Source organism: Fukomys damarensis, unplaced genomic scaffold (genome assembly GCF_012274545.1).
Source record: "Fukomys damarensis isolate Sample0158 unplaced genomic scaffold, DMR_v1.0_HiC HiC_scaffold_16, whole genome shotgun sequence".
Lineage (NCBI taxonomy): Eukaryota > Metazoa > Chordata > Mammalia > Rodentia > Bathyergidae > Fukomys > Fukomys damarensis.
Window position 1 is genome coordinate 70,832,300 of NW_022900928.1, and position 11,642 is coordinate 70,843,941.

At 44.4% G+C, this 11,642-nt stretch overlaps 1 protein-coding gene across 10 annotated transcripts in view; it reads left to right on the forward strand.

The window, feature by feature from the left end:
* Gramd1b (GRAM domain containing 1B) overlaps positions 1 to 11,642 on the forward strand; it is a 163,672-nt gene that overhangs the window by 21,415 nt on the left and 130,615 nt on the right. For 3 of the 10 annotated variants that reach the window (XM_033764393.1, XM_033764394.1, XM_033764400.1), the window contains exons 1-2: positions 7,922 to 8,035; positions 9,284 to 9,349. The exons of 3 other annotated variants lie outside the window; for them this stretch is intronic. In XM_033764393.1, the coding sequence (XP_033620284.1) occupies positions 7,968 to 8,035; positions 9,284 to 9,349 (134 nt within the window). In that variant the 5' untranslated portion in view covers positions 7,922 to 7,967. Of the gene's footprint in view, positions 1 to 7,921; positions 8,036 to 9,283; positions 9,350 to 11,642 lie in introns of those variants that run through there. 4 more of the 10 variants (XM_033764407.1, XM_010618052.2, XM_033764395.1 and 1 more) reach the window with 2 other exon arrangements.

An 11,642-nucleotide genomic window follows, 5' to 3' on the forward strand; every position in this document is an offset into this window, starting at 1 on the left:
CCTCATGAGTTTCCACCTACATAAGTAGGTGCTCCTGAGGGTACCTACCTTGTAGATGGGTTTGAAGATGAAATAGTAAAGGTAAGGCACCTCTCCAAGTATCTGAAATATGGTAGATGCTCACTTTCTGATTACCCCTCTCCCTCTACCTCACTTATAATCCTAAATGACTATCACATTTGTGCCACTCAGGCTTACGTGATCTGAAGTCATCCCCTCAGTTTGGGCTGTTTGTCAGTGCAGGACATCTTTGCTGAGTCGTTTGCAATTGGCAGATGTGAAGACAGTGATCCAGAGCGTCTACAGGGCTGTGTGTGATCAGTGAAAACACCATGTATTTTGTTGTATTTCCTGGTACACTATGGAAGCTGATCCCTTCCCATGGATCAAGGAGTATGGTAGACCAGTAACCAGCTCTGCTATGCAAACAACTGTAAACCTATGAGTTCAGGCTAAGTGCATATCTGTCTTGGTGCCATGTTCTCTGTAATATAACTTCTTGAATCTGCTGTGTCACTTAGGCAACACAGGAATGGGCTCTGTAGAGGACAGCAAAGGATCAGAGGATGGCATTGCTTTGAGTTTGAGATGTGTGGCATTCTCTGATATTGAGTATAATTAGGAAAAAAGGTACTCTTGGTGCTAGGAAGATGAAGAGTGAGGACTTTTAGAAAAGTGAGAAGTTGTAAAAGAGTGCCCAGGTAAGATGTGAAGACTCTCTAAGAGCTAGTAAAGACTATGCACTTAGAACACTGGGACAGGTTTTGTATGGCCCCTGAAATACTTATTCAGTCTTTTGTGAGACTGAGACTGTATTTATAAGATTAGGCATATGAATTCTTATATTTTGAAAAATGCTTTAACTTGTTATATCTTTTTTTTAAGCAAAACACTTACTGGTACATTTCACATATACGTAATGAGAACACTCATCATAGGGAATTTGTACCTGTACGTGATATATCCTGCCTCTTCTTTTTTCCTCATTCCCCCATCTTGTCTATTATACATTTTAGTCCTTATTTCCCCTTTCAGTTTCTCACACTGGAGAAACAATGCAGTATTTAACAACTGCGTCTGATTTATTTCACTTAAGTAACTTGTTATATCTGAGTGATATTTTATGAGCAATTACTCTCATGCTCTTACTGGTTTTGTGGTTTGTTTTATTCCCATTAACCAAGGACAAATAATTGTTTGAATATGTACCACAGTCACGTGTAATATTTAGGAAAGTAAAACAAATATTTAAGTCTATTTTCTCCCCATACGTAGACGTATAGAATGAAATGAAAAATTTAACTGAACTATATGACCAGCTGGAAATTCATCAGGATGAACTAAAATCTGAGCAGGTTTCACTGGTTTCTTTGTCTGAATTCCCTTCTAAATTAAAAACATGAGAACCCTTCTGATGCTGCCATGTGCATTCAGTCAATCATTCCTTTAGTGTTTGTTGTGCCAACTGCTGCTCTAGTCACTCATTACAGGGTGTTTGCAAAGCCAGGGACTTTGGAGTTGTCTGAATGCATTTAAGTCCATCCTCTGACCCTTTTGGTCAGGGGGACCTTCAATACTTTTTCGTTTGTTTGACTCACCTCTCACGCCTTAGTTTTACTGACTTTTTACTGATAAAATTATCTTCTTTTATCTCCTTTTCAATGATCTGTCTCTGGTCTCTGCATCTCTACTGTCAGATCCTTTGGAGAGCTTTGAAAGCAAGTCTTGTTTATTCCTGTGCTCCTTGTGATGAGCAAAGAGCCTGGTCCATGGGAGACACACAGGAGCAGCACAGGACGCATCCATGACTGTCAGTCACTAGCCTTGTGATTGGCACAGCATCAAGGGCCAGAAAAAGGGTTTAAGATGCCTTCTCTACCCCTGAAAGTTTACGTTCTTATACCTAGGGCCAGCAGGCTGTGGTGGAAAGAGCTCTGAATGTCCCCTGACTTCAGTTTTATTCTTTGCAGTGACTTTGCGCTACATGTTTCTTAACTTCTTTGCCCAGTAATTACTGGTCCTGAAACGGAAAGAAGTAGACGAGGTCATCTTGTAAGCCAGTTCTTTCCGATGAAGTGTTGGTCCATGATTTTATTAGTTGCATTATAGACTGTTATAAAGTGAGAAGCTGGAAAGAGAATGTCAGTAAAAGGAAGACAGAATCAAAAAGAGCAGGCAGGAAGTGAGCCAGAAAGCCACATGTCTATGCGCCTGTGCCTATTGGTTGCCTTTCTGGGTCTCCTAACCTCATTTGTTCTTGGGCTGCCATTGTCCTCTGCCCACTGTCTGGCCACTGATGGCCAGCATTTCCTTCTCTGCCTCTCTGTGTGTCTCTGACTTAACTTTGAAACAAGTCCTAGGAATTTCTTAGCTTAGCTTCTTGCACTTCTGAGGCTCAGAATGGTGCAGTGACTTGCTCTGTGTACTACATAGTCACTGGCAGAGCCAGGGCAAAGCCCTTTGAGCTTGGCTCTGTTACCATTGTTCCACTGTGTGTGCTTGTGTTCTGTTTATGTAGTAGATGAGTGTTACTTTATGCCTGGCTCCAAGATGAGTGTGGCATATGCCTCATAGAACCCACTTAAGAGTTCTTTTCCTAACACACTTCATTAGCCCTCTTGCTCTTACTCTAAGGTACAAAGCTCACTAAGCATTTGCTGTAAACTTGCCTTATAGTTAAATGATGCAGGTGGTAGTAACTAACTGATCCTTGGGTATTTGTTGCTTGCCCGTCATCTGTTTTGCACTGTGCTAAGGAAGGAGATAAAGAGGATAGAACTGGGATCTTTCAAGCAGAGGAAATTGGACATCCTAGATTTCTTCCTCACCTTTTCGCATCACCTGATGTTAGGCACCTTCTAGGTCTCTCTATGTTGTTTCTCTCCACCCTCAGTCTTTCCATGCACTTAGCTTTAGCTTTTCTCTACTGAGAGCATTTCCTCAGAAATCTGCCTCTTCTCTTCTGATTTCTTCTAATAAACAGATCGCTTCTGTCTTAGTTACTTTCTCATTGCTGGGACAAAATGTGACACCAGTTAAAGGAGGAGAGTTTTATTTTGGCTCATTGTTAGTAGAGTTTCAGGCTATAGTTGGCTGGACAGCATGGCAGAGGACAAATAGTTCGTGACATGGCCGGCAGGAAGCAGAGAGAGAGAGAGGGATCAAGGGAGGAGGAGGGATACACACACAAACACACACACACACACACACACACACACACACATAATTCCAGGCCACGCCCACAGTGACCCACCTCTTCCCACAAAGCTTTACCTACCAATATCATTTCCAGCGATAAATCCATGAGTGGACCAATCCAGTGATGAGTGTCACACACCCATGGTCCCATCTCCTCCCCAAAGCCACACCTATGAGCACATGTGGCTTTGGGGAGAATCTGGATATAAACCATAACACACTCCACTGCTCAGAATTCTTCAGTGCCTCTTAATTACCCAACGGATGGAATCTCATCTTGTTTCTGGGACAAATAAGGCCTCTACATGTTGTAGACTTTGCTTCACTTGCCTATGTTGGTCTCTTATGGCTCCCACCTCAGCCTCATCTCCAGCTTTATGGAGCTCGTGGTGTTGACTGAGCACATGCTGCTCTTCAGGCTTGTGCCTCAGCACACGCCAGTCCCACTGTTTGGAAATTGGTTTGCCTGGTAAGGTTTCCCTCATCCCTCCAGTGTCAGCTCAAATTCTGCCTCTTCTGCAGAGCCCTATCTGTTTTCTCTTGTGGCTCCAGATGCCCTTTCTCTTGTATAGGTCCTGAACTTTGTGATCAGCACCTCCCCATTCCACCCTTTCTGTGGCAGTAATTATACTGTGTAACATCGCCACTGACTGGACGCCCTCTTTCTTCACCACAGGAGAGAACGTGTATTTTACTTCCTCGAGAACAGACTGTGTGACTCACTTTCTTCAGTGAAATCTTTGTGCTCCTTCCAGGGCAGCCTGGCACATAGCGTGTACTTCATAAATGGCTGTTGAATGAGAGATGTAATTTCATTAAACACATGAATTAAGCTTAGGGTGAAATAGATTTTTCCCCCTTATTAAGAAGGAAGAGTCAGCTGGGGATTTAGCTCAGCAGTTCTGCCTCCTGCCTTGCAAGCACAAGGACCTGAGTTCAATCCCCGGTACCAAAAACAAAAACAAAAACACCAAAAAAAAAAAAAAAAAAAAAAAAAAAAAAAAAAAAAAAAAAAAAAAAAAAAAGGAAGAGTCACTTCAAATGGTGTAGAATTAAGCCGCAAGATAGTGCATGCCCATAACCCAGCACTTGGGAAACTGAGTCAAAGGGATCCCAAATTTAAGCCCAGCCTGGGAAACTTAGCAATTCAGTGAGAACTTGTTCAAAAATAAGAAGAAAAGAAAGGGCTGGAGATGTAGCTTAGTGCAAAGGCCCTGGGTTTAATCCCCAGTACTGAAGGAAAAAGAAAAAAAAAAAGAGAAAGAAAGAAAAGAAAAGAAAAAAATTGCTGAAAAGCTGTCAAGGAGGATAAGAAGAAGGCCATTAGGCAGTCACCTCTAAGAAGAGAACTGTTTTGTGTCAGGCTTGACTGCAGCGGGGAAGAAGTAACTACTAGACACAGCTGGGAGATCTTCAGCCTGAGGTTCCAGATCTTGAAAGGAAGGCGGAAAAGGTGCTCACATCTGCATTCAAAGAAGTGTCATGAAATACAAACAGTCTGGGTCTCCTTGGGGTGAATACTGGCTGTCTTGTCCAGCCGTGGCATCATAGAATCCAAGTGGGGCCCTCAGCTGATCTCAGGAATGGCACCTGCCTATCCCGCCAATGGTATTTTCAATTTTGTCATGATAGCAACCCCAAGCAGAAAATGAACTAGCCAGGCATGGTGGTACATGCGTGCCTGTTATCTCAGCACTATGGGAGGCTGAGACTGGAGGACTACCAGTTTGAGCCCACCTTGAGTAGCTTAGTGACTTGATGAGACCCTGTCTCAAAATAAAAAAATTAAAAGGGCTGGGGATGTAGCTCAGTGTAAAGGCCCTGGGTTCTGTCCCCAGTACTAAAGACAAACAGAAAATTCAAAAGAAAGGATTTGTGGATTCCTTACTTGATTTTCTTTTGTTCAATATTATTGGAAAAGTGACCGTACCTTGAATAAGTACCTTATCAGGAAGTTGTCACAGTGCTTTTCAGGAAGTTGAGGCATTTAACCCTGTATGAAAATAGTGCTGTGAACAGGTCAAGCTGTTACCCCTCGCCATCTTGCCTCTGAGTCCAGCCAATGCTGTTATTTCTTCCCCATCCCTGAGGGCCCCCAGTGAGTTAGTGGATGACCAGAGTTCTTGGTTAGAACTGTTTTTATTTTTTCCAATTGGAAAAAACCCCAAAATAATAGTTTCCTCCATAAACCAGTTTTGCCTGGGGCTATAAGCAAATGAAGTTGGATGGGGTGTGTGGGGGAGGTAAGGAGAGGGACAGAGATGGGGAGGCAGAAAGCTCAAAGGATTTTTGTTTTTTTTTTTGGTAGAACACAGTCTGTCCTTGAGCACCAGGGTCACAGGAGCAGTTTATCTGTGGCAGGGTTTCTGTATGAGCCCCCTCCTTTTTGTTTTCCTTGACATTTAGGCCTCAAGAATATGTCCTTCTTTCCAGATGCATCAGTGTGTCCTCTTCTTGGGGTGCCATTTCTTTAGAGCACAAGGCATGTGTGTCTTTCCTGATGATAAAACTCGGTGCCAAAGCCTTGTGTTCAGTCCTCACTAACACACATGAGCGCGTGTGCGCGCGCGCGCGCACACACACACACACACACACACACACACACACACACACTCTATATTGACTTCTGTTAACCAGAGGAACACAGATAACTAGCTTGTAAAGCCATAGTCATAAAAATTCCTTGAAAACATGTGCTCTTCATGGAATTTGGTCTTCAGTTCGAAGAGAATGGGCTAATAATGTTCTTTTGCCTTGACTTCTGCTGAAATATTTGTTTGGAATTCAGTTGTTTCTGGGAAACCTGCTGGCCTAATCCACTCCAGGCTGGCTCCTAAATCAAGCTAGTTTAACTTCAGCTGGTAGTAGAACAAGTTGGACTATGTCCTACATCCATATTTATGGAGAGGCGCTCAAGGTGCCTCCATTTCTGCTCTGCATCTGGGCTGTCCTTGTGAGTCCTGCCCTCAGGCCTAAACATGGTAGCCCTGGTCTCTCGGGTCCCCAAAGACTCACTCTAGGCTGCAAGTTGACCTCTGTCTACTGACCTCCTCGAAGTCTCACTGGCCCTCTCTTTGGCTTGAAGAAGTTCAGATCTCCCTGTCGTGAGTGAGATCATTCCTTGCATCCACCCTCCCAGCTCCAAGTGAATGCATTATAATTGCTCAAAGTGAAAGAACAAAGAAAACATGGGTTGAGAGCCAGGGATGTAGCTCAGTGGCACTGTGCCTGCCTGGCAAGCACAAGGCCCCGAGTTTGATTCCTGGTACTGGGTGGCGGGGGGAGAGAAAGAAAACATGGGTTAAAATCTAAATTCCTTAGCTTACCAATAACTCACTTGTAGAACTGCCATGTATCTCCTTGAAGCCTATTTTCTCATCTTTAAAATGGGATCAGAGAATACATAACATACCTTAGGAGGTTGAAAAGATCAAGTGGGAAAATACACATGGAAGCACTTTGTGGACTGGAAAGAGCTGTTTGAACATGAAAGCTTGTATCATTCTTAACTACAGCATATTCTGTAGCACGTAGCAAGTTAGCACTCAGGGAGGCATCCCCCGATGAAGCCTGTGGCTTCTCTTGGAGGCTTACCACTGTCACCGGTGGTAGTGTCTCAGGTTTGAATTTGTTATCAGCTCTGTGTGGCACAAAGAGAGCAGAGTTCTGGGTCAGGCTGGAAAAAAGTCAGCGAATGAATCCCTGAGTATAACAGTCTCTGAGAGTGTCAGAGGGAAGACAGCTGGGCTTTTTATGGCATGGGGCTCCTCCGTCCAGGGCTGAAGATACAGATCAAGAAGAAAGACATCCAAAGCAGAAAGAACGACGTGAAGAAAGTTGAGAGGATTGAGTGTGCGTGGTGTTTCTAGAACTCATACTCAGTTCAATATAAACAGTGCGAGTGGCCCAGTGAGACGTTTTGCTGGGGAAGGTGCTTTTAAGTTTAAGGGTTCAAGAAGTGTCAGGCAGGGCCGGGAATTTAGCTCATTGGTTCCACAGCCTGCTTCGCAAGCGCGAGGTCCTAAGTTCGATCCCCGGTACCAAAAAAGAAGTGTCAGGCAAAGACACTAGAGCTCTTCTATCTCATTTTAGGAAGACTGAGATTTTAAGCTGGGAGCAGGCATGGCCACGTTGGTATACTGGGGCCAGCTTGCAGCCAATTGTAACTTCCTAAGGCTTACTTCAGGAACATCAGACATTGACCATGGCAGGATTTATACACCACAGAATTTGACAGGCAACCCAAATTAGTCCCTCCAGTTTAGTTTTCAGACTTTTTTCCCCCTTGGTACTGGGGACTGGACTCAGGTCCATCATACTGAGCTATATCCCCATTCCTTTTCTATTTTGAGACAGGGTCTCACTAAGTCTCTCAGTTGTGCCTAAATCTCTCAGTTGTGCAGGCTATGTTTGAATTTGTGATCTTCCTTCCCCACCCTCCCGAGTGCTGGGATTTCAGGCGTGGATTGCCACACCCAGTTTCTGGTTGTCAAAGTTCTTTCTTTCTTTCCTTTTTTTTTTTTTTTTTTTTTTTGAGACAGGGTCTCATTATGTAGTCCAGGCTGGCCTTGAACTCACTAAGTAGCCCAGGCTGGCCTCAAATTCAAGGCAATCCTCTTGCCTCAGCTTCCTCATTGCTGGGACTACAGGCATCCACCACCACTCCCAGCTTAGTCGTCAAACATTTATCAGGAGAGTTAAAAGGCCACGTTAGCAGGATGGGACTTTAACAGTTTACTAATCTGAAATCGCTGTTAAAAATCCTTCAGATGAAAACTAAAGAATCTTTCAAGCTTCACCTCAGGCTTTCTGCGTCAAATTCCAGGATGAGAAGGAGGTAAGAATCCATTTCTAATTTTGCTTTTCTTTTTTTCTTTTTTGCTGGGATCAAGCCCAGGCCTTCATACATGCTACGTTAGCTCTTTTTTTTTTTTTTTAATTTATATTTTTGGTTCTGGGATCAAACTCAGGACCTCCTGCTTGCCAGACAGGCACGGTGCTGCTGAGCTACATCCCTGACCGTAGGTTAGCTCTTCACCACCGAGCTACACCTCTTTACATCTCCTGCCAGGAAACCAGATTTTAAAAAAGTTTGCATATAATCTTTTTGCAGCCAGTGTAGTACCAGTCTTTGGAGCAGGGTGAGACCTTTGGAGGGGTAGAGGGAAGAGGATGGGTGGAGAAGGTGTTTCAGGGGTAGGAGCAGTGTAACTTGGTGACAGATGGGAGGTGGGGAGAACAGAGGAAACCGCCAAAACTATTTCTGCGTTTCCAGGCGGATGGGCAGCGGTGCAGTGACTGACCTGAGGAAGGCAGACAGGAGTTGTTTGGAGAAGTTGGGATGCAGGGGGAAGGGGGCAGTTGTAGACATGCTGTTGGAGGAGACTGGGGAGGCAGAATTGGGTTGATTTCTTGGATACGGAGAGCTGGAGCTTGGTGGAGCACTTGGAGCTGCACCGTGAGACTCACAGCCTTCCAGTCCCACCTTGTTAAATGAAATCAGTGGAGAAGGAACTTGAGCTCCTCGTTTTGAGCAGTTGTAATGAAAGCACAAGAATCAGGCTGTTTGTCTAAAATAAAGTTTCGGGGTAATCTGGGCATAAAATGGCATCTGCTGGCTTTGGATGTGAGACCTTTCTGTAGCTTCCTAGCACTGGCTTTCTTCTCTAACATGATGCTCTGGATTGGGGAGCAAAGGGTTCTCTGTGGGCAGGGAGAGGGCACAGCAAACTGGGCAGAGGAAAGAGAGGAAGGGGTGTGGGGGCTGCGTCGAGGCTGTGCAGTGACACTGCGGTTCTCAGTCTGGACCAAGCTTCACAGACTTCCCCTTCTGAGAAGATACTTGTTTGACCCCGTTTACTTCCTGAGGAGTTTACCTCTAAGTGGCCCGGTTACTGTGTATTTTCTCTGTCTCTGTCTCTGTCTCTCTCTCTCTCTGTCTGTTTCTCTCTGTCTCTGTCTCTGTCTCTCTCTCTCTTTCTCTCATGAGCACCCAAGATTTCACTGTGAAGCTAGTAGATATTGAGGCCAAAGAAGCTACTAGGCTGTGACAAACTAGAAAAAGGTGATGTGTTTGTTCCTTTAGCAAAGGGCGCCTGAAGAGGTTTGGAGCTGACCCAGTTCTCCCTGCCCCTTCTCTGGACCCAATGGGGTAAGTATAATTCTTTTATTGGGCATGGTTAGTGGACTAGAATTTTATTGTGGATGAACAGGGCATTGGAAAGAACATCTAATATTTTTCCCCAAACAGACTTTATTATCCATATTGGTGACAACCAAGGATGGGCATAAAATGCAACACCCACTGGGTGTGGCCATGCACACCTATAATCCCAGTATTCTGGAAAGTTGAGGCAAGGAGAATCACAAATTCAAGCCTGGCCCAGGCAATTTAACAATTTAGTGAGACCCTGTATAAAATAAATAATAAAAAAAAAGGGCTGGGGAACACAGTGTGAAAGCCCTGTATTCATTCCCCGGTGTGTGTGGGGGCGTTTGGGATATTAACATTCATAGACAATCAGAAACAAAAAAGTTCTAGCTTTTAGTTTCAGGACCTTTCCTACTGACTTTTACCTGGAGTGTCTGTCTGGATAGCCTTGTGATGGCGGTGCTGTCAAGGCTGGACTTGTGGCTGCCTCGCCTTGGGTGACAGATCTGGACTGTGGCTGTGACACGAGTGTGCGGAAACGGGGTGCTGTTGCTTTGGCTGCGGTGGCTTCTTTCTTTGGAAGCCATTTGCATCTTGTTCACATTGGTATCTCTGCTGTACTGCAAGGTCTGGAGCACAGTTGGCAGAGACATGGATGGACAAATGACACATCAGACATGCAGACTGAGGGGTGGCTTCTTATGACCGTGGACCATGCCTTACACAGTTCTGACTGCTGGGAACTGAGATGGCAGTCAGATTTTGAGGCTTTTATTGCAAGATAAGGAGTCTGAACTTTGTTCTGAAATTGTAGAAAGCCTGAAGGACTGTGTGTGTGTGTGTGTGTGTGTATGTGTCTGATGCCAGAGATAGAACCCAGGGCCTAGTACTCCAAGGATCCTAAGCTGGGGAGAGACGCGAAGGGATTGAAACTGTCAGCAAGATGACTGTGTCAGTATGGAGGGTAGGTGGAGTGAGGCCAGCCTGGCAACAGGAAAAGCACTTAGGAGACTACTAAAGTGATCCAGCCCTGGGGTAATGACAGCAGGATCTACCATATGACTATGGCAGAGGGGTGATGAGTGGAGGCTGGGAGATTGGGAGGCAGTGGGAAATGGAGCAGTGTGGAGACGCTTCCAGCTTGTAGGAATCGTACACAGAATTCAGGGAGAGGAGAGACGGTGACCTCCGTATTGGGCAAAGTCTGAGAATCCTGTTGGATGCTCAAGACAGCTTAGTCCTATGGCAAATGCATGATAATAAAAGCAAAGTATTGTGCATATTGGTTGAGGACTCAATATAGTATTTTTGCTAGGCCTTCTGTTGAGTGCTCATGTTAATCAACTCATGTAATCTTCATAGGAGTCTTATGAAATTACTTGATGGTAACAGTTAAGAGGAAAACGAGTGGCAGAGCTGGAACATAAGTCCTAGGTTTCATCTGAAAACTTCCTCACCATTGCTGTCCAACAAAACTTTCTGCAGTGAAGGAAAAGCTCCGAATCTGTACTGTCCAATCCAGAAGCCATGGCATGGATGGATTGCATGCTTAAAATGCAAAGGAACTGACAAGTTTATAATTAATTTAGCTCTTTTTTTTTGGTACCGGGGGTCGAAAGTTTATAATTAATTTAAATGTCTATGGCCACATGTGACCAGTGGCCACTGTGTTGAGCTCAGCTCTTTGCTGTGCTGTGTTCAAGGGTTATCAGCATCACTGTCATAAAAATGTGAGTGGGGACATGATCCCCAAAGAGCTGTACTGAGGTGCATTGCAACCACTTACGGGTCACATGCATATTTGGGAATCTGATGAAAGCTTTGAACCACTCTGATGAATGTACAGTATTACTGTACAGTGTACAGGTAACAACTTCAGAGGTCCCTGGAACTTAGGCTCCTTGGTATAAAAGCAGGAAGAAGAAGGAACCTAAAAGAATGTCACCTCCTTGAGAGTAGAGATGTTGGCTATTCTGTTACTCTATTCCCAGTGTCTAGATTCTAGAATAGTGTCTAGTTTATAGTCAGTTTTGCTCATTTATTAAAGGAGTGGCAGACAAGTTCTGGGGAACATTTCAGTTCCAAGTAGAAGAGCTCATGAAACTACCTAAAAAAGAGAAAAGGACGGCAGAAGTAAGAGTGGATGAAGCCCCAGGAGGATGTGATATTGTAGAAGGCAAGAAAGGTAGCATTCTTAGCATGGGAATAATCAATGTCACATGAAAGCCCAGCCTGGGCATCTCAGTGACTTAGCGAGACCTTGTCTCAAAGTACATTAAAAAAAAAAAAAAAA